Source organism: Tursiops truncatus, chromosome 8 (genome assembly GCF_011762595.2).
Source record: "Tursiops truncatus isolate mTurTru1 chromosome 8, mTurTru1.mat.Y, whole genome shotgun sequence".
NCBI lineage: Eukaryota > Metazoa > Chordata > Mammalia > Artiodactyla > Delphinidae > Tursiops > Tursiops truncatus.
The window spans coordinates 80,688,185-80,710,877 of NC_047041.1; the positions used below are offsets into that span (position 1 = coordinate 80,688,185).

At 37.6% G+C, this 22,693-nt stretch overlaps 1 protein-coding gene and 1 long non-coding RNA gene across 2 annotated transcripts in view; one reads left to right on the forward strand and one right to left on the reverse strand.

Annotated features, from left to right (window-relative positions):
• Window positions 1-926, reverse strand: part of LOC117313429 (uncharacterized) — a 100,247-nt gene extending 99,321 nt beyond the window's left edge. The window contains exon 1 of the long non-coding RNA XR_004527938.2: window positions 861-926. This is a non-coding gene — a long non-coding RNA (uncharacterized lncRNA). The remainder of the gene's footprint in view (window positions 1-860) is intronic.
• A 27-nt stretch (window positions 927-953) lies between these two features.
• On the forward strand, window positions 954-21,024 carry ARL14EP (ARF like GTPase 14 effector protein). The gene is made up of 4 exons (XM_004320541.4): window positions 954-1,100; window positions 13,428-13,901; window positions 15,609-15,736; window positions 17,125-21,024. The coding sequence occupies exons 2-4, from the start codon at window positions 13,476-13,478 to the stop codon at window positions 17,351-17,353; spliced, it is 783 nt and encodes a 260-aa protein (XP_004320589.1). The 5' UTR covers window positions 954-1,100; window positions 13,428-13,475; the 3' UTR covers window positions 17,354-21,024.
• The last annotated feature ends 1,669 nt before the right edge of the window (window positions 21,025-22,693 follow it).

Below are 22,693 nucleotides of genomic sequence, written 5' to 3' on the forward strand. Positions count from 1 at the left end.
ACCTCCTGTGGACACAGTTGAGGGGATTACCCATTGTTCTTGCCTTTCTCCCATTTCTAAGATGGGTGTAAATTAGGGAGCGGCAAAAACCCTGACTAGGTTCAAAGCAGCATGGAGGTGTTAGGAAGGACCATTAGAGAGGTTCCCTGCAAAAAACAACTTACAGTAGGTGTGTATAGTATTGCTAGCAAGCTTGGGCTTCGGTGGATCTTATTTCCCTGTCTCACACTTTTCACCTGTCTAGTTAAAACAACAGTGGGGCGGGGTGGGGGAAGGGGTCCTCCTACCCCCACCTGAAAATGGCTGCAGGCTCAGACGCTTCAGTCTAAGGGATTTAGGGCCCTCAAAGATTGTAGGTGAATAAAATCTGTTTTAGAAATTAATAGCTCCTAAATTGGCCCAGACAATAGGGTTACAAGAAAGATACTCTGTGTGTGTGTGTGTGTGTGTGTGTGTGTGTGTGTGTGTGTGTGTGTGTGTGTTTCGCTTCTGAAAATTTGCAAGCATCTTCCTGGTGCCTACACTCTACTCAAAGTAATAAACATAGCTATTCTTATAATTTATAATAAAGGAGATGCATTTTGAAATATATTTCGCTTGAGTGAAAGAAATCAAAATGTGAGACCCTAAATAAAGGGTCTCTTCTGAAGGTCTTTTTAACTCATTCACTTCTTCAGGGATTAGGAGGGTTGGGGTGCAAGAATGTGGCATCACGCACAGGCGCAGAGATTCGCGAACACAACCCAAGTTAGCCAAATTTGCATCTTGTAAAAGGTGGCCCCAGACACCGCCCAACTCCCTAACGTCCAACAGAAGAAAAAAAAAAATCCAGACAGCCTCTGAAGCAACCATTGCCTCACCTGGATTCATTCGCCAATTCACGCCGCCCCGCCCTGTCCGCCCCGGAGGCGGTGGGCCAAGCTCCGTTCCCCTCTAGGCTTCTCCCAGCCCTCTCTTTATGGTAGCGCTGAGACTCTCTAGCCTGGCTCGCCGCCCTCTCGCTGGTAGCGCCGGGGGGAGCTGAGAAGCCGGCTGCCGAGGCCCAGCTGAGGCGTTGCGGTTGCGGCCCGGACCCCGGCGATTGAGAGCTCCCGCTAAAGGTGGGGAGGGCTGGGGGAGGCTTTGGGGAGGGTCGGGGGCGTGGAGACCGATCTCTGGGTGGGAGGAGGGCCCGGGCCAGGTGATGGAGGTCCCCAGGAGAGGAGGGGGAGCAGGTCGGACACGTGAGGGGGATTTTCAGCTGCTAACTGTGGCCTCCGCTAGCCTGCCACCCTGCAGCGTTCCCCGCTTCCTCCGGTTCATCTGCGGCCCCTTGTGTCAAGGCCCAGTACGGTTTCTACCACCGCATCTGTTGACCCCGCGGGTCGTCGCCACCGTTAGGGAGACCTGGAGCCCTGCTAATTTTGATTTAGGCTTGTCTTATTTAGAGGAGAGCTTTGCGGCCTAGAGCCCCATCCACAGCTTATATCTCTGCTATTTGGGTTTTATTTTTTAAATCGGAGCCCTCCCAGCCCTAGCTGTTTGGTTGAGGCCGGATGCCGAATAGTCTTCTTTCTTCCATTCCCGTACCGTGAACATGGTAGAGGCTCATATGATGTATCTGGTGGCTTGCAATATTCTGATACAGCCGTGAAGTAGGGGCGTTATGCCTATGAGCACAGGGTTGAGGTGGGGATAATTGCAGGATCCTGAGCACCTAGTCACATTGATTTGGGCAGATTCAGCCTTCTTTGTGTGAGATTCTGGCAGTTTAGGAATATGTATTCATTCGAAAGTTGTTATCTACTAAGTGCCAATGTTGTGCTAGTTAGAGAAGTTAACAGCTGTAACAGGACCCTGGTGATTCCTTGCCCTCACGGAGCTTAATACATAATGGGAAAAACTAACAAAGAAGAAAGCCTGTGATGAGTGCTATGAAAAGGGAAGTCCCTGAAGTTCCTTACTCTTTTGCCTTGAGTGATAGAGAAAATAACACCATATAGCTCCTGTCTTCCAACAGCTGAAAAGTAATAGAGTAAAAGTTTCAAACACAGAGGAAGAAGGACCTATAACAATAGTATTTGGGTAAGGCACAGCAGAAAGGTGAAGACGCTGGCACTGTCTTGAAGGATTAGTTAGCATTGCCTGGCTTTCCAAGCAAAGAGACAATATGAAGACATAAAATATAGAAGAACTTTGCTAGTAGACTATTTTGACTTAGAGTATGTGACGTTTGAACAAGTAATGCCATGCTAAAGAGTCCAGACTTTGTTTTCTAGGAAGAGGTGGAAGTGTTTTCAACAGAATAGCTTACAGTTCAGTGTCACAATCATTTACCCAACTGTTTGACAGTTTAAGTATAGTATTAAGTACTGTTTGACAGTGTTGACCACATCCAGAATTCAGGTAGAATAAAGAGAGCTTTGCTCATTCATCTTAGTCTGGAAACAGTCTTTCAGTTGTTGAAATCAAGGGATTCTGTTCTCTTTGACGGTTTAGGACCATAGGAATAGAGAGAAATCACAAATGGAGTTTGGAGACCTGAAGGGTTTGCTAAATTGTGCCAAATGTGAGCAGTAGGCAGTATTTAGATGGGTCTTATTGTTTTAATCCATTCATCCAGCCTATGTCTTTTGATTGGAGCATTTAGTCTATTTACATTTAAAGTGATTATTGATAGGTATGTACTTATTGCCATTTTGTTGATCATTCCTGGTTGTTTTTGTGGTTCTTCTCTGTTCTTTGCTTCTCTTGGTCTCTCCCCTCATGTTTTGATGATTTTTTTTTAATGTTATGTTTGCTTCCTTTCTCTTTGTTTTTTGTGTATCTATTATAGGTTTGTGGTTACCATGAGATTCATGTATATTGACATATATATATATATATATATCAGTTTATTTTAAACTAATCCTTGGCGTAAGATTGAATGCTCTAAAAGCACATTTTACTCTCCACCCCATGTTTTATGTTTTTGATGTCATATTTTACATCTTTTTATTTTGTGTATCTCTTAAATACTTAATTGTAGTTATAGTTGATTTTACTACCTTTATTTTTTAACTTTCATACCTGTTTTTAAGCAGCTGATTCACTGCCTTGACTATAAATTTGCCTGCACCAGTGCAGTTTTTTTTTCATATATTTCCTTATTTCTTGTTATGGCCTCTTCTACTCAAAGAAGATCTTTAACATTTCTTGTAAGACTGGTTTAGTGATGATGAACTTCTTTAGTTTTTGCTTGTCTGGGAAACTCTATCTCTCCTTCAATTCTAAATGATGACTTTGCCAGGTAGAGTAATCTTGGTTGCAGGTTTTTTCCTTTCTGCACTTTAAATATATCATGCAAAGTTACTGCTAAAAAACCGGCTGATAGTCTTTCAAGGGTTCTTTTGTGAGGGTTCTTTTGTATGTGATTAGTTGTTTTTCTCTTTCTGTCTTTGAAATTCTCTCTTTGACTTTTGCTGATTCAATTATAGCTTGTCTTGGTGTGTCTTTAGGTTTATGTTGTTTGGAACTCTGTGCTTCTTGAACCTGGATATCTGTTTCTTTCCCCAGGTTAGGGAAGTTTTCAGCCGTTACTTCTTCATATATGTTTTCTATTTCTCTTCTTCTCCTATAATGCAAATGTTAGTATGCTTGATGTTGTCTCTGAGGTCCCTTAAGCTCTTTTAAATTTTTTGCTTTTTGCTTTTCTGCTTGGATGACTTCCACTATTCTGTCTTCTAGATTGTTGACCCAGTATATTTTTCATTTCAGTTATTGTATTCTTCATCTCTGTTTGGTTCTTTTATATCCTAACTCTTAAGTTCTCAGTGTGTTCCTTCATTTTTCTCCCAAGTTTGTTAAGCATCTTTATGACCATTACTTTGAACTCTTTATCAGGTAAATTACTTATCTCTATTTCCTTAGGGTTTTTTCCTGGACTTTTATCTTGTTCTGTTTTTTTTTTGGAACATATTTCTCTGTCTCCTCCTTTTGTTTAACTCTGTTTTCGTATTAATTAGGTGAAACATCTACCTCTCCGAGTCTGGAAGGCATGGCTTTGTGTAGGAGTGTCCTCTGTATGGACCGTGTGTGCCAGGCACCTTTGTCAGGCTGGTTGGACCTGGAGCAGGTGTGGGCCAGTGTGTCCTGGAGCATGTTCACATTGGGACCACCCTAGTGAGGTGACTGGAGCTGGAGCAGGCATGAGTGGAGCAGGGGAGGGATGCGGTCCCAGGGCTTGCTGTGCTCAGACCACCTTGGCAGGACAAGTGGAGCTGGGGGGTGGGGTGGGGTGGGCCTAGGGCATGCTGGGGCAGCCTTGGCAGGCCAGTAAGAGTACCTGGACCATGATTCTGTCCGCACTATTAAGGTGTACGGGGGACACACAAAAAATGGCACTTTCTGGCACCTTGGACCCCAGAGACAGTTTCAGCAGTTCTCTGCCCATTTGGCAGACACTTGAGGGTTAGTAAATGGATTTCCTTCATCTACAGCGTAGGTGCCCTTTAAACAGTTGCTTCTTTGCCCTGCTCTAGTGTGGGCAAGTCTGCGTACAGGCCCTTCAGTGATATGCCTCCCTACTGAAGGTCCTCGTCAGGGTTGGGGTTCCCATCGATACCATGCCTCCATCTCTTTTATCCATCCCCTGTGTTGTCCCTCTATCACTTATCACTTGTTCTGCAGCCCTCAGTTCTTCTTTGGCAGGAATGGATCTGTATGTAGGTACAAATTCAGCGTATCCGTGGGAAGAAATGAGTTCAGGGTCTTCCTACACTACCATCTTTGACTGGAACCTCCCAAATATTTTATTTTAAATAATACTATGGACCATATTTTTGTTTTAAGTTCACTTTATCTTTCTTATGGGGCCTGGGTCTTCTTGAGGTTTAAGACTATCCCACTTGGCCATTTAACCCTTCTGTTAGTACCCATTCAAGTGTCCTGTAGGTAGTTAGTATTTGAAGATAATGAGCACAAAAAGTTACCAGTTGCCAGTGGCATGATTTGTGTGTGTGTGTGTGTGTGCGCGCGTGTGTGCGCGCCCGCGCACGCGCTGCCAGGCACATGCTTAGGACTGAAACTGCTGATTTGCAAAATAGGGGTGAAGTTGTTTTTTTTTTTAATTAAGTAAAAGGTAAATGGGGAAATGCCTTACAAATTGTAAGACCCCTATACCGAAAAAACAAGACGTTTTTCCTGAAAGGGAAAGACTCTTAAAAATTGACCTAAAAATTCAGTAATTTTTTTTTTCGTTAAATTTCCTCTTAATGCTCTTTTTCCCACTAACTTGAAGTGGTAACCAAGCACCACTATCTCCCTCTGCTTTTGTTTTGTTAGTGGAAGTGATGGTTGTGGTTCTGCTTTGACTAACTCCTATAGGAGGCCTGTGATCATGTCCTAGAACTTGTGTTATTAGGGAAACTTGCTACTGTCGTGGCCTTGTATGAGGTCACTCAGCTTCTTCAGTGCATCCAACCTACCTACCGTAGAGTTGGGTAATGAATAGCAAGAGATAGTGTTTAAAACTTATTCCATGGAATCTATAAAAAACAAATAATTTTAAAATATAATGTTTAAAAAATGAACTGATAGATAAAGAGAACAGATTAGTAATTGCCATTGTCGGGGGTTAGGGTGGGCAAAATGGGTGAAAAGGGGGTCAAAAGGTACAAACTTCCAGTTGTAAATAAGTAATGGGGATGTAACATCCAGCATGATAACTAGTTAATAATACTGTACTGCATATTTGAAAGTTGCTGAGGAAGTAAATCTTAAAAGTTCACATCACAGAAAAGAAACATTTGTAACTCTGGTGACAGTTGTTAACTAGACTTATTGTGGTGATCGTTTTGCAATATATACAAATATTATATCATTACATCGTATACCTGAAACTAATATAATGTTATGTCGGGTGATACCTCAGCTTTTTAAAAAAGCTTATTCCCTAACTTGTCAGTGTTCAGATATATGAGGAGCAAATGCCTGTGTTTACTACCTAAGGTATAGAAGAAGGGGTCTAATAAATCTATATTTATTTCATTCTCTCTCGACTCTTCTGGGAGTGCTATAAAAATATTGGAAGTTAATCTTAGAATCACAAAACATACTCTATTTAGGTACTGAAGGGAAGTATTGGCAATTCTAAGGCAAGAGAAAATTGAAAATGCAGAACTTTTAAAAGCAAGTGTCAAATAATAAAATCCAGAGTTAGTAAGGAGAGACTTTATTGAAAGAGTTATTGCAAGAGGGGAAAAGGGATTATAGCAGTGGAGAGAATTCTCTGACCAAAAGATTTACCAGCTTCTCAAGGGATGAGTAAACAAAGCCAAAACAGAACTGCTTGGTCTGATTGTAGATCCCAGATTGTTTTGCCCTGAGGCCAGCGTATTCTCTGGAGGGGTCCTTTGCTGGCTCTGGCTGAGGGTAGGCCAAAGTTCAGGGACCTAGGGGAAGGAGAGAAACTTAAAATATGGTTAACAAGCATTTTGTTCCAATTGATTATTTTCAACAAGTAGTTCAGCTCATTATTCATAAATTTATAAATGAGACAATGGGAATTTGGAGGTCCTTTGTCCTGGTCATAGGTAAACAAGGGGATGTTCTTGAGTCTTATGGAAGCCATATGGAGAGGAGTAGGAGGGTTTCGTGGCTATTCAAGAACCAGGAGCACAGGTCTCAAGTAAAATTTGACTTGTTAAAAAGGCATTTTACTATTTGAAGTGGAAAATAATTAAGTGTACAAATAAAATTCATTGAAACATTTATCCAGGAAGGCCTTAGGATACTCATTGACATTCAGGAATTTAAAAATCCTCCATCACTACCTGTAGTTTGAAAGCACTTAAAGACCAGTCTCATTTATATCTGAAATTTTCCTAAGGCGGTGGGGGGAGTGGAAAACAAATCTAAATTACTCAGGTCTAAATGAACACATTTGGGGCTTTTTGTTTGTTACATGGTTTTCATCTTAACCTATAAGAAGCTGGATTTTTTTTTCATTCCATCAAAGTGACTTGGCTGGAGCAACTTAATTTTTTCCTATGTTTAAAATATAATTTTCCACAAAAAAGGGAGAAGGAAGTAAAATCATGACTGTCACACAGATATAAAATTAGCAACACGTGGTTTTTGTTTACCTTATTAATGAGGGGACTGGTAAGATGTTATATAATCAGTTCAAATGACAATCAAAAGAACTGACACATTTACTGATCAGGAATATTGAAATAAATGAGCAAATAGAGGCAAAACTGTCTTCTTCCACAGTGGGCCAGGGGCGTCAATTGTACCTCTACCAGGCAGAATTTACAAGAATATAGACAAGAGTTGTTTTGCGTTGCTGTTAGTTTTGTACAGTTGTCAGCTGTAAAATAGCTCAAAGGCAATGAAAGACTCAGAGCTCTCATGTGATGGGAATGTGAAAACCCTGAAGGTTGTACTCTTTAACAGCGCGGTTTTCCACTGAAGCAGGTATTTCTTTCTATACCTAGTTTATGAAATTTACAACTCCCCCTCCCCCCCTCAAATAATCTTCCCTAAGTGTCGGACTTCCTGGAAGGCAAGTACATGTCTGTGTGTGTGTGTTTCTTATTCTTTTTTGATATACTCTACAAATATAGAAGATGCTTGGCTAATGTTTTTCACTGAATTATCTAAAGCAGTGCATCTCAAACTGTACTGTGCTTACATATCACCTGGGTATTTCCTTTTTAAATGCAATTCTGATTCAGTGAGTGTGGGGCTTTCCTGAGATTTCTCTTTTCTAGTTAATAATAAGTTCCCAGCTGATGCTAGTACTATTCAATAGTTCATGGACAGTAAATAGTAATGTATTTCTGACTGTTAATTGAGGAAGATATTAGATAATCATTACTGGAGAATATGGCACCATACTGCAGGTGAAGGGAGCAACATGAAGCCACTAGACTATCACTTGAAGAAAAAAAAATACTAATTGTGGGCCACATTGCCAGAGCACAGGCCAAAATGAGCAAAAGAAACAGTTGCTCGGAAACAGATCCAAAAAACTCTATAGCAGGGCTTCCCTGGTGGCGCAGTGGTTGAGAGTCCACCTGCTGATGCAGGGGACAGTGGTTCGTGCCCCGGTCCAGGAAGATCCCACATGCCGCGGAGCGGCTGGGCCCGTGAGCCATGGCTACTGAGCCTGTGCGTCCGGAGCCTGTGCTCTGCAGCGGGAGAGGCCACAACAGTGAGAGGCCCACGTATCGCAAAAAAAAAAAAAAAAAAAAAACTCTATAGCAGAACTTTAGCTTCAGAGAAGAGAAGAGAAATGGGGACACTGGGAGATACAACAGGGGAGGAGCAACCAGAGGGGTGTAAGTTTTAGAAGGCAGGCAGTAACCACCGAAGATCACTGCCTGAAATTTTGTGTTCCTTGAGCTAACCTGACTTTTTTTTTTTTAAAGCAATGCTTGAACGTAAAACTGCTTTGACACAGGTGTGTACACTTTTACCGTGACGGTTTCACTCAAGTTAGTGGTATCAATATGCCATTGAGCTTTAAGCAATGTGTAAAATATATTTCGTACTGCAACTAGTGATTTGTCTTCTGTCAGATGGGGCACTTTAATTTTTAACTGAGCAGGTCCTGTAATTTGTTCATAAGTAGTTCAGTTTTCTTTTAGCAGCAAATAAGAGGTGGAAGATAATGTGAAGCTGACACCAAAGAGATCTCTATTTACTGGAATATGCAAAAAAAAAAAGGCATGGTAAATGAGGCCACCAGATTTAGCAAATAAAAATACAGGATGCCCAACTAAATTTGAATTTCAGACAAACAACAAATTACTTTTTAGCAATATTTGGGATATAATTAAAATTATTTGTGCATTATCAAAAATTCAAATTTAACTGAGCATCCTGTATTTTATCTGGCAACTCCAATAGTAAATAATTCTACCCTAACAGTGATACCTGAGAGATGGCTTCTTAGAAAATAGAATAATTGTGCAGCAATTTAATTCCTTCAAGTGTTCCTCCATTATGTACTTAAAAGTACGCCAAGAGTTCAAAATGGTTAGAAGCCATTGTTTACCCAGAAGGGGATGTTTTCAAAGACTGATAGGGTCATGGCTAACTTGAAGGAAAAACAAATTCTGCTCTATGCTTTCCAACTAAGAGTCTAGATTCTTAGTGATTTAAGGTTAATAAAAGAATTTATGCAATTGTGGAAGATGTCCAAGCAAATACTTACCAGAAAAATTAATTTAGGAGGAATTAATCATATTTCCAAGAGCATCAGATCACTTAGAAATAAGGATTCAACCTCACCGGTATAACTTGAGTCTACTGATAAACTCTTGTGAATGACATCGTAATTTAGCCAAGATTAAAGGAAAATAAAGGAATAGAAGCCCCTAGTAGCAAAGAAAAAAAAAAAACTCCCTAACGGGTAAAAATGTTTTATTGCCATGGACAGATAGAATTTCTAAAATAAAATTTCCAAGTCACAAGATGCTTTTCCTATCAAATATGATCAGGGTATAACTTCTTGAATGCTAAGAAATAGTTTTACGTTCAAAAAATCATATTATACATTAGTGGCTACAAATCGGTGACAGTTACCTACAAAGATAAAGAATCTGTGGCATTAATAAGACATTAAGCATTAGCAGTCTCCATACTGTGCTGTGGGGATAGTTGATCAAACTTCCTTCCTGTTGACTGTTAAGGAAGGTCAGAGCCAGATTTGTGACACTATCTGCTGAAGTTTAATACAACATAGTGTGGTGGTGGTGTTTTATAACCGTATCTCTGGCTTCTTCTTTTCCATTCCTTAATTTATCTTAACCCACTTATCTGTTAAAAGAAAACAAATAATTAGATTTATACAAGCATTTTCCTCTGATGTGATTGGGACCTATACTTGGTAATTAAATTTTAAAAGTTGGTTAAAATATACTCTGATTTAATCAGCTTTTAAATTTTTTAAGTTAAAATGTTCAAACACTTTAAATTCTGGGGTTTTTTGGGAGGGGTGGCAGTGGGGACCGTGTCTCGCCAGCCCTCATGTCCAGGTACTTCAGGTAACACTGCATTTCCCAACCAGGGCCAGACCAGGGTGAGGCAAGAGAGGCACCTGTGGTGCAAATCTGGGTGGGTGCCCGCCTTCAGGGGCGCGCCAGTGTCTTCTCCCAGGCTCAGCCTACTCTTGACCTCTACTCATCCCCCATAAATTCTGTTTTTTAATTTTTAAAATTTTGTATTTTAACTTAAGACATAGAAATATATACTCACCATTTTTTTATTACATGAGACTACTCTTTTCTTTGTATATGGCTTTACTGATTACAGTTTCTCTCTGCAGAAAACATATCAGAAAGTATCTCAGCTTTCTAACCCTTTTTTTAATGTGGAGCAAAGCTTATAAAAACACTTGCAAGATTTCTGGATCCTTTACTTTTTCAGTATCTTGCCACTGCCCGGATTTCAGTGGTTCACATCTATTTTCAACAACAGTTTTTTCCTAGTGACTTGTATTTGTTAAAACTTGTCTTACGAATTCAACTAAATTTTTGTATTTGCTTTGAAAAATATTTAGTTATGAAAAATTTCAAACAGGGCACAGAAAATAATGAAAAACTTGTGTAGATACCATTTTCTTCTATAAATCTCTCTTTAAAAAAAAAGTCCTTCCTCTTTAGAAGTATATATACTACAGACTTGGTATCTGTTATTCTTAATGTATATTTTAGCATGTATTCAAGTTCTTATCCAGGAACAACACATACTATTGTATATGTAAAATTTTACTTGATATACTATATGTCCTTTTGCAGCTTTTTCACTTGTGATTATCTTTGAAATTTATTCAAATTGACTCATTTAATTCGTGCAGTTTTTTTTGTTTTTTTTGTTTTTTTTGAGGTACGCGGGCCTCTCACCGTTGTGGCCTCTCCCATTGCGGAGCACAGGCTCCGGACGTGCAGGCTCAGCGGCCATGGCTCACGGGCCCAGCCGCTCCGCGGCATGTGGGATCTTCCCGGACCGGGGCACGAACCCGCGTCCCCTGCATCGGCAGGCGGACTCTCAACCACTGCGCCACCAGGGAAGCCCCCATGCAGTTTATTTTTAACTGTCCTGTAGCAGTCCCTGTTGAGTAACCTACAATTTCTCACTCTTTACCATTGGGTTATTTCCAATTTTTCACTGTCAAAAGTGATGCTGAAAGACTTTGTATGTATCATGCGCAAAGTCCTTATGCTCACGTGGGACATACATTTCTCTGGCACAGACACATAGAGCTGAAAATGCAAGGCCCTGGGATGTGGACTTCCGTTTTGCAAGAAATTACCAAAAACTCTAAAGCAGTTGCAGCAGTTTACATTCCTACAAGGTATAAGGAGCATGTAAGAATTGGCCACACTTTTGCCTTCACTATGTTACCAGATTCTTAAAATCTTGCCAAACAAATGTTTGAGAACTGGTATTTCATTTGCATTCTCCTGATAACTATGAGGTTAAACACCTGCATTTGTTGGCTGTTTTGTTCTCTTCCTCTGTGAATTGCCTGTGTATATTTGTTTCATTTACTAATGGGTGGTCATTTTCTCACTGATTTGTAGAAGTCAGGGGATTTTTTATATATTTGGCATAATAATCCCAACAACACCTATCCAGTGTGACTTCTTTTCCCTTCCTTAGAGTTATATAGAAATGTTTAATTTGGACATAAAATCAAACGTGTCCATCTTTTTCTTTGATATGTCCTTTCTTGTTTGAGAAATTCTTCTCTACCCCAGTGTCACAAAGTCGTCTATGTTTTCTTATAAACATTTTTACAGTTTTTCTTTTCAAGTTTTATTTTATAATAACATCTGGAATTGATTTTTGTTTGTGAGAAAAAGATTTTAGTCTGTCTTTTTCCATATGGTTAGCCGGTTGTCCAAGCATCTTTAATTAAATCTTTCTCCCATTAATGTGTTATACCTATTTTTTTTAATTCTATCAAACATTTATTTATTTATTTACATCTTTATTGGAGTATAATTGCTTTACAATGGTGTGTTAGTTTCTGCTTTATAACAAAGTGAATCAGTTATACATATACATATGTTCCCATATCTCTTCCCTCTTGCGTCTCCCTCCCTCCCACCCCTCCAGGCGGTCACAAAGCACCGAGCTGATCTCCCTGTGCTATGCTGCTGCTTCCCACTAGCTATCTACCTTACGTTTGGTAGTGTATATATGTCCATGCCTCTCTCTCGCTTTGTCACAGCTTACCCTTCCCCCTCCCCATATCCTCAAGTTCATTCTCTAGTAGGTCTGTGTCTTTATTCCTGTCTTACCCCTAGGTTCTTCATGACATTTTTTTTTCTTAAATTCCATATATATGTGTTAGCATACGGTATTTGTCTTTCTCTTTCTGACTTACTTCACTCTGTATGACAGACTCTAGGTCTATCCACCTCATTACAAATAGCTCAATTTTGTTTCTTTTTATGGCTAAGTAATATTCCATTGTATATATGTGCCACATCTTCTTTATCCATTCATCCGATGATGGACACTTAGGTTGTTTCCATCTCTGGGCTATTGTAAATAGAGCTGCAATGAACATTTTGGTACATGACTCTTTTTGAATTATGGTTTTCTCAGGGTATATGCCCAGTAGTAGGATTGCTGGGTCATATGGTATTGATTTATAATACCACATGTCATACACCAAGCCCTCATCTTTTCATGGATCTATGTGTCTATAGTATACTGATACCACACACTTTTAATTATAATAGCTTTATAGTAAATAATTTTTTTGTTTTCTTTTCCTTCAAGATTATCTTGGCTTTCTTGAAACTTTACTCTTCCATATAGACCAGCTTGCTAAATCCCAGGGGTGGGGGAGTTGTGGAATACCTGGTGAAATTTTGATTGGAATCATATTGAATTTATAGATAAATTCCTAGAAAATTGACATATTTACTGTAGCCACACTTGCCATGATTAATTTCTACATTTATCTAAGGTTTCATTTGTCTTTCTGTTTGATCGTCTTCTCCATAAAAGTCTTACATATCTTTTGTAAGATTTATATATCTTGTAAGATATCTTTGTAATGTTTTTGTTTCCAGCATGCTTGCTGAATTATCTTACTGGTTCTAATAGTTTGTCCATTGAACCTCTTGTATTTTCCATTTAGATATTCATATCTTTGAGTAATATTTCTTATTTCTTCCCCTTTTAATACCTTTTAATATGGTGTTAAATGGGAACTGTGATATAAGTATTCTTGTGTAGTTCTAACTTTACAGAGAATGCTTCTAATGTTTTATAACTAAATATAATAATGTTTTTGTAGAATCTTGGTAAATGTCTTTCTATTCCTTGCTTGCTAAGAGTTTTCTTTCTATTATATAGATATTGAATTTTATCAAATGCTTTTTCAGTTTCCCAGATAAAAATTTTGCAGCACAAATCGAACTCTTTAATGTTTTCTCTAGGGTGATCTGCTAGACAAAAATCAAAGAGGAAATTTGCTAGAATCAAAAATGATGGATCCATGTTCAGTTGGAGTCCAGCTTCGTTCCACAAATGAGTGCCATAAAACCTACTATACTCGTCATACAGGTTTCAAGACTTTGCAAGAATTGTCATCAAATGACATGCTTTTACTTCAACTTAGAACTGGAATGACACTTTCTGGGAACAATACAATTTGCTTCCATCATGCAAAAATTTACATCGACAGATTTGAGGATTTGCAGAAGTCATGTTGTGACCCATTTAACATACACAAAAAACTAGCCAAAAAAAATTTACATGTAATTGATTTAGATGATGCCACTTTTCTGAGTGCAAAATTTGGAAGACAGCTTGTACCTGGTTGGAAACTTTGTCCAAAATGTACACAGATAATCAATGGAAGTGTGGATGTTGATTCTGAAGACCGGCAGAGAAGAAAACCTGATTCAGATGTATGTATAGTCATTTTTTCTCCATTACTTCTACAATGTAGGGTTATAATTATAAGGAAATCACATTTATATCACTATTTATTACAGTTGAGCCTTGAACAACACAGGTTTGGACTGTGCAGGTCCACTTATATGTGGATTTTTTTCAGTCAATACAGTACTATACAATCTGTGGTTGGTTGAATCCAAAGTTGCAGAGGGCCAACTGTGGGACTTGAACATCCTAGCATTTTGGTATCCACAGCGGATCTTGGAACCAGTCCCCCTCAGATACCAAGGGAAGACTGTACACTAACTAGCAGGCAGTGAATATAAAGTTGGGGAGGTGAAAATAAATGGTGTTTCTAAATATTTGTGTAAACCCAGATTGTTTGGTAAAGAAAGTTGGCTTAGGAAAAGAATAACATCATATTCCCAAGACTTTCAAGCCATAGCTCCTAGTGCTAAGACATTCTTGCACAGCCAGGACTTAACCATCCTAGCTCCTTTTCTGATACCAAAGTAACTCAGTAGGATATGCCAGCCAGCAAGGGTCTGAAATGTAGCAGCATGAAGTCCCCTTTTTTTTGAAGGACTTGAAAACTGCTACTTTAAAAGGCACTTCAGAAGTGACTTGAAATAATTGTTTCTTATTTCAGCCTTTCTTTCTACTTTGGCACTATCCCATTCTTGTTTGGGATTTTAAGATGCTTGTGAATTTCCTTTGCTTCTAGCTCTCAATTCTTACTTGGTATGGTCAAGACTAATTTTAGGACTCCCTACTGTCAAAAAGCGTACATTTTTACCTTGTAAGCATTAATTATTTTATAACTCTCTTCCTTAGTCACATGTTACCTTTAAATTATTTAACCGTATCAGAATAACTTAAGATTTCATAAAGCTGTCTCTGGTGCAGAACAAGGACTGGTACATCAAAGGAGCACTTCTCAAATTTTCTATTTATAAGCAATTTATAATTCTTTCTGCTGGCATATTTTTCTCAATTTTCTCCTTTTCATTATATTAATAAACCAAATTAAAATTTTAAATTACCTGTAGTGCTTTTCCTTCGTTATCCCCTCAAAGGCATATCTACAGGACCCAATGTTATCTTGCAGTTTATACTAGGTACTTGCTGCTGTCACTTTAGATGTCTTCTCCACTTCATTTATCTATTGTTCATGTGGAATGTATCACATAAACCTTTCTTCCCCCCAGATAATGAAATTAAACTCTTAACCGTCAAAATTTTGTTTTACCAATTTTTTTAAAAGGATTATAATACTGTTACAGAACTTGAAACTTTATTACTTCTCAGCTTTAAAAATGTATGTAATCAAACCTTTTCCTAAGGACTCAGGATCATTACTAGGAGCCTGTGCTGTGTGCTATGGGTTATACAGCAGTTTTGCTGCCTTCTCTCCCATGTTGGCAGCAGCCATTGCCATTTTCACTGTGCCTGTCCTCCTCTCCTCCTAATATGCCAGAGACTAAAATTAGATAATGAAAATATCATAAATAAGTTAACCAGTAAACTTTGAATATGGTCCCGGACCATGGGCCACATAAATTTTGTTGCACTTGGGCACTAAAACCCTTTTTTTTTCTTTTTAGTGAGTTCCAGACTGTTTTCCAGGCTAAGGAATAATCTAGATTAAGATTAAGTGAAATATTTATGTATGGTCGGATATTAAGATTTGAGTTGATAATTTGTTTACCTTTATTCAGGGAAGAACTGCTAAAGCTCTGAGGTCATTACAATTTGCAAACCCAGGAAAGCAAACTGAATTTGCTCCAGAAACTGGTAAAAGAGAAAAAAGAAGGCTTACAAAAAGTGCAGTTGCTGGTTCAGACAGGTAGGCTATGTGTTATTTAAGGTATATGTTAACTTGCTTCACATCTGTATTGTTTTCCTATCTTTCTCTTAAGTTTTGAATGTTTCTGGTTAGATATTTTAAATTCGATAATCTAGAATTAGTAAGAACCTCCAAGGGCCTCATAGAAAATTAAGGCATCCCCTTCCACTCTAAAAACTTATTTCTAAGAAAGTATCAATGAAGTGAACAAGATAACATTTTTGGCACAATAATTAAAATAATTTAAACTTAATATACTTCTCCTTTTGTTTTGTTTTTGGCTGCGTTGGGTCTTCTTTGCAGCGTGCGGGCTTTCTCTAGTTGCGGCGAGCGGGGGCTACTCTTCGTTATGGTGTGCGGGTTTCTCATTGCAGTGGCTTCTCGTTGCGGAGCACGGGCTCTAGGCGCATGGGCTTCCATAGTTGTGGCATGCAGACTCAGTAGTTGTGGCTCGCGGACTCTAGAGCACAGGCTCAGTAGTTGTGGTGCATGGGCTTAGTTGCTCCGTGGCATGTGAGATCTTCTGGGACCAGGGCTCGAACCCGTGTCCCTTGCACTGGCAGGCGGATTCTTAAGCACTGCACCACCAGGGAAACCCTATACTTCTTATAGCTAAAATAATTCACTTGTTTGAAAGCACTGATATATAATCAGTATGTCTCTGCTCTATAGGTGGCAGCTAAAAAATAAATTTTATGAGAATACAGGTTACTTTTTATTTTTTACATGTCTAAAATAGAAAGTTACAGTACAGTCAATAGAATGAACAAGAAAACTAAATTGTTTAGAATATGACTTTTTAAACTGAACATTTCTAAAATGCAAATTGACAAAGAAACGTTAGTGTAATCATTCAGAATTATTTTCTACATAGGCCATTTATTCCATCTGTGAAGGTTTTCCATTGAATCATGTAAGTGTTTTTAGGCCAGATTTGCTAGAGTCCATTAAAGAACAAGAAACAGATTAACTTCAATATAAAAAACAATCGGATAGTATACTATGATAAAAATCTGTGTTCACAAAGCAGTAGATAGATTGGTTGCTAATAAAATGTACCACTATTACCCAGCCTTTTTTTTTTTTTTTGGTAAGGAAAGGGTAAATAGTTTTAACAATTATATTATTGTTTTTAGACACAGTTCTTGTCCATTCCTTTGGATATGTTTCAACACTTTACAGTGAGGTCTCTTCTTCTCACAAGGAGCTCATTAGCTATTAATTGTAGAGTAGCTTTGAGTTAGGTAAGCCATGTATCAATTTGGCGGGGTTTCATCCCTAATTCAAAACATTTTATCTCCTTAAGTTTTTTCATTAACTGTTTTCAGCTAAATATTCAGAAATAATATATTTGTGAGGTGTAACACACCTTGTGTTTTGTATTACAGACAAGTGATCCCAGCGAAGAGTAAGGTCTATGATAGCCAGGGTCTCCTGATTTTCAGTGGAATGGACCTGTGTGACTGCCTCGATGAAGACTGCTTAGGATGTTTCTATGCTTGTCCTGCCTGCGGTTCTACCAAATGTGGTGCCGAATGCCGCTGTGATCGCAAGTGGCTATATGAGCAAATTGAAATCGAAGGAGGAGAAATAATTCATAACAAACATGCTGGATAATTTGTGGTATCAAATTACGGGATCTTTAAAGTTCCTTTCTCTATTTCTAAAATTCTAAGGTACCTTTTAAAGTTGATTGCCAAGTGACAAACATGCACTCAGTGTGCACTAATGTTGCTTTTAGGGTGCTTTAAAGTAAATTATTTGATGTAAAGTTTGATGGACTATTTATTACTCAGCAGTCAGCTTCCAGCCTGTCTGGGTCAATGTAAACAAGCAGTGTATAGGCAGTCCTCAATTTGCACAATTCCCAGGTCCACAAATTTCAATGACAGTGATTTAGTTAAATAAGCCAGTTGCCTAACAGCACAGTTCAAATTTCAGTCACCATGGTATATTAATTGTGAGTATTTACATGAAGTACAAACTTCCTTGCTAGCTCTTAAGTGCACAAATCACTATGCAAGTAACAGATGTGCTTCAAGATCAGTGATCAATCACGTTACTTCTCTCAAATTCTGCAAGTGATTGGTCACTGCACATCTGTTACTCAGTTTGCTCAGACAGCAAAGCACAGAGTTGTGTTGACTCCTGCCACCCATGTGACATTTTACAAAGTGGATAATCAGAATTGGCCAACAAAGATGAAAGTGCAGTGAAGAAATGAAAATGATAATGCTAGAAGTGTGACTTGAATTGAACATACATAGAGTTGTAGAAGAAATCACTGATCATGGGAATATTGACACTGCTGCTATTCCAGAGCCTCTAGATATGCAGCTAGAGGAACTCAGTGAAGGCAAACTTATCATCATAAATGAGAAAAGGAGGAGCATGTCCCAGAGGAAGTGATGGTAACAAACTTCACATTAAAGGAAATTACAGAGGTATTTCACAACATTGAAAGCACAAACGATAAAATGGTGGAAGCTAATCTAAACTTAAAGGATTCTGACAACTTGCAGTGGTATAGAAAAGATGCTTACCCAGTACCATAAATTACTTGACAAAAAGGCAAGTACTATTACTCCTGATTAGTTTTTTTACAATGAAATAACAGTTTAATTTTCAGTGCTTCTAATATAAATTACAATGTACTAAGTATACTTTTTTACAATTTTTTCATTTTCTTTTATGTTTATAACTGACACTTTTATGTTTATAACTGACACTTTAATATTTTGACAGATTTTTTTCAAGGTCACAGAATAATAATTTTCCCCATTAATTATTAAGATTACTTTGATTGCCATTTTTATGGTCCCACACTACCGCCCATGCAAGGCAAGGACTACCTATAGTTGAGAATAGTACCTACTTCAGGAAAAGTTAATTTTGAGACAGCTAAGTAGTTGAACTATTTTGGAAATAATCTACATAACTAAGTACTATAATACATCATTTCTTCTCTCCACTTATTCTTTTAAAAAAAGTTTTAATACTGTAAACCTTTCATTGCTTAGACTGTGTTCTTGGTGAAAATTTGTGCTTGGTGGCAAAAATCTATGTATAAAACATGGATATACATACAATATATAAGCAGATATGCATTATATCTGTGGTATTTCAATTTAATAGGGTGTTGACTAGGAGTAAAAGGGCTAAAAACAGCTCCTTAATGGAGTAATAATGAAACAAGGTAGAGAAACACTGGTTGAGACAGAGTATAAATTATTTGGAAATTGATTGAATCTTGAGTTGGAATGTGTATGGGTACCCTTTGGAGGGTGGGGGTGGGTGGTAACTTCTCTCTGCTCTTTTTTTCAAGACAGCTATCCATCAGTCTGTCTAAAATGTTTTATTGTCTAGGACATGGCCTCTAAACTAGCTTTTTATTTTCCTTAAGTATAGTACCTCAATCAAATGAGCTTTTAGCAACTTGAAATACTTTTAGCTGTTGAAAATAGATTTATACAGCCAATTTGATGAAGTGACCAAAAGAGGTTTGTTTTTACTCCTGTATACTTTTGGTATCTGTTTAAAATGACTGGTTTTACTTTGATGGAGTGCCATTTTCAACCATGGAATTAAAATGTCATTTTTAAGTTAGAAGTGTTTACCGACCCAATTATTAGAAATACAGTTTATCAGTTCCTTGACTGACATGTTTCAACAGAGCACTGACAAAAAGAATATTTTGTCTTTCTATACTTAAATCACATGCTAGATTCTTTTTTTTTCCTGAATTAAGGAAATATTTTATCACAGAAGAGACAAACACAGGCTCCTAATTTTATCTGAACTTCTAGGTTATTAGACCTTCTTAGTTGAGTTACTGCCATCATTTTTTTGCTTCTAAATATGACTTAGTGTATTGCTTAAGCTCTTCGTAGGGACAAGTTAAAATCTTAACTTTTTTGTTTGTTTAAAACAGGAACATATTTTCAACAAAATAAATGACTTTAAAATTCAAATTGTGATATTTCAACATTCCTTAGTTAAAGAACATTTCTCTTATTTTTCAAAGATGATAAATTTTTTAAGGGAAACTTTCTTGAACAATTTTGCAAATATTTGTTCATTATGCCTATTTAGGAGACCAAACTTTTAGTGAGCATGCAAAATGTTTACAGAGAAAGGTATATCTGATTTGGAGTAGGCTGTAATAAAAGCTGTGTTTCAGAAAAACTACATCACAAGTCCACTTATGTTTTAATATAAAATTACAGTAATATAGAATACAGTGAAATTGTCTAGATCCTTTTTGTACTTTGCGTAAGTATGGTTCAAAGTGGCTAAATTATTTTAGAATGCTATTAATCTAAAAGCAAAAGTAAAAGTTGTATGAAACACGTAGCTTTGGCTATAGGTGGGTCCTGGTTGAAAAGTTAACATAAGACCACAAACGTTGGTCTTCCACAGTGTTGGTCACAAACGTTAGAGTGAAAAATGCACGTATATATGTGAATAAAATGAGTGGCATCCCAGTGATCTTTTTCCCATTTGTCTTTTACAAGTATAAGAAAATGACTACTTATCTTTGGAATATTATATATGAGATTCTTCTATTTTTAAAAATATTATGTCTATTTCTAGATAGCAAGCTGCTCTACAACCTGACAGTCTATTCTAAAACTGTTTTCCTGGCGTGGATTCAACTAAGTAATTTTTAACAGATGTATTTTGAAACATGCATACATATATATACATATAAAGAGTGATTTATTCAGAGAATATAACTTATAGTAAGTTCCAGTATGGTTCTTAACTTTATGGAGGTCAAAGACCCCTGTGAGAAGCTGATGAAAACTATGAACTCCCCAGAAAAATGCATTTGAGTACTCATAAATATTCCACGTTCAGAACCCCTGAACACGTATTGAAGTACCTGGGTAATAGGCATTTTCTGTAAACCATTTGATGTTTTTTTTTTTTTAAGTGAGGATGGCTGTCTAAAGTATAGTTTGGTTTTTTATGTAATGTTGTAGGTGGGTTTTGTTAAGCGAAATCAGAATGGTTCAGTTCGTTGAAAGAGCTCTTGCTACCCTGAAAAGGCTAAATCCCACCGTGGCCCACCGCTCCCACGTCCAAAAAGGTAATTACATGTCGAGTAGCAATGTAGAAAACTGAGGTGTCTTACATGGACTGAGCTTTTGTAATTAGAGATTTTCTTGCATTATGGTTATGCTGTTAGAAATAGCTTAGCATCCTTGTACAAATTCATGCGACACTGCTTTAGTTTTTGCTGACATCTGCTGGTATTTTCATGAAAATAAACTCTGCTGCTGCTACTTAATGGTTAATCTCTTTGCTTATAAATTAAACTATGAACACTGGTAGTTACATTGAAGTGGGATATTTTTTTAAATTCTCAAAGTAGAATGTCTTCTCTTTTTAGCATTCTTAGGTCTTGCCCAGCAGCGGTCAACAAGTTTTTAAGAATATGAGTGAGGATATGAAAATATACATGGACACTTCTGGGTTTCTTTTTATTTTTATAAAGTTGGAGAGACTGTGAAAAATGATGCTTTTACCTGTTTTTTAAAAATCATCAAATACTTCATTGAACACTTAAAGTGTAATAGACTTCTCTAGAGTATATACCCCAATTTGTAGATTATCTGTAACAGCATAGTTAAGAGGATTGACTAATCTTACCAGAAGATAAGGGAGATTTATCAAATAAAACAGATTATTAACTCAGTTGGGTTAGTAATTCTCCATCTTTAAATACAATTTGAAAGTATTTAATTACAGCCCTATTAAGTGGCACGATTAAAATTTATTAATTTTTTCCCCTTGAAATGAGGGAATAATTTCTTTGAAATAATGATTAGAAACTTCAGTTTTCCTATTTTTTATCACTACAAGCAAACAGATGTTTTATTAAAAAGTTGCTGTAATCTTCCTAGACTATGGTTTTAAAATAAGTGGACTTATTAAAAATAAAATGTTTGCAAACATTGCTGAAATAGCCAAAACCTTCCAGTACTCCCAATTTCTAACAGCTAATATATACATGAAAACACGAAGTTTTGGGCTCATGATTTTCATTGTAAACAGGCTGGATGATACTTTCTTTACTCAGTTCTTTTCAGAGGCACGTTTTGAGGTAAGGGCACATTTTACTTTAAAGGCCTGTAAAACCAGGCCTTGGCTCAGAGTTATGGGATGTTTGCCTTATCGAGAGAACTTATCTAAAACCAAGATTGAAGAGTTTGGCCTTTAAAAGGAGACCTGAAACAATTCATAATGTAAATACTAGCTCTGTAATTATCCCTTAGTTATCAACATCCAATCAGTTATATTGACCAATTTGATAAATACAAATTAAATTTTGGTTTCAGTTATCTTATATTCTAGTAGCCCGAATGTATGATTTGGGCTTCAGGGTAGTATTGCAGTTACTTTAAAAATTAAATATGTTATTTGGTGGCATAAGATAAAGTTACGAATAGTGGCATTACTGGTACCATGTAAGTGGGTTCTTCAAGGTTCTGGGTAAAGTACAAATTTAATTTTGGCATTAAGAGAGGTAAAATGATTCAGGGATGTTCAGTGAATTGTGGTATCCTTAAGGTTTTTAAATAACAATCTCATGCCTTCCCCAAAGGTTATTTAGCCTTTTGATTTGGATTGGACTTTGCTTGTTTTTCAGCTCAGCTTAGTATAGTGAGATCAGATCAGTTATTAAAAGAGAGTCTGCAGGGCTTCCCTGGTGGCGCAGTGGTTGAGAGTCCGCCTGCCGATGCAGGGGACACGGATTCGTGCCCCAGTCCGGGAAGATCCCACATGCCGCGGAGCAGCTAAGCCCGTGAGCCATGGCCACTGAGCCTGCGCGTCCAGAGCCTGTGCTCCGCAACAGGAGAGACCACAACAGTGAGAGGCCCGCATACAGAAAAAAAAAAAAAAAGAAAGTCTGCAAACACAGAAAACAAACTTATGGTTACCGAAGTGGGG

Bases quoted from the DNA above. Each gene is read 5' to 3' on its own strand.
- ARL14EP (XM_004320541.4), top strand. From the start codon at position 13,476: ATGATGGATCCATGTTCAGTTGGAGTCCAGCTTCGTTCCACAAATGAG. The intron at 13,902-15,608 runs GTATGTATAGTC...ACCTTTATTCAG, and splicing joins GAAGAAAACCTGATTCAGAT to GGAAGAACTGCTAAAGCTCT. The intron at 15,737-17,124 runs GTAGGCTATGTG...TTTGTATTACAG, and splicing joins GCAGTTGCTGGTTCAGACAG to ACAAGTGATCCCAGCGAAGA.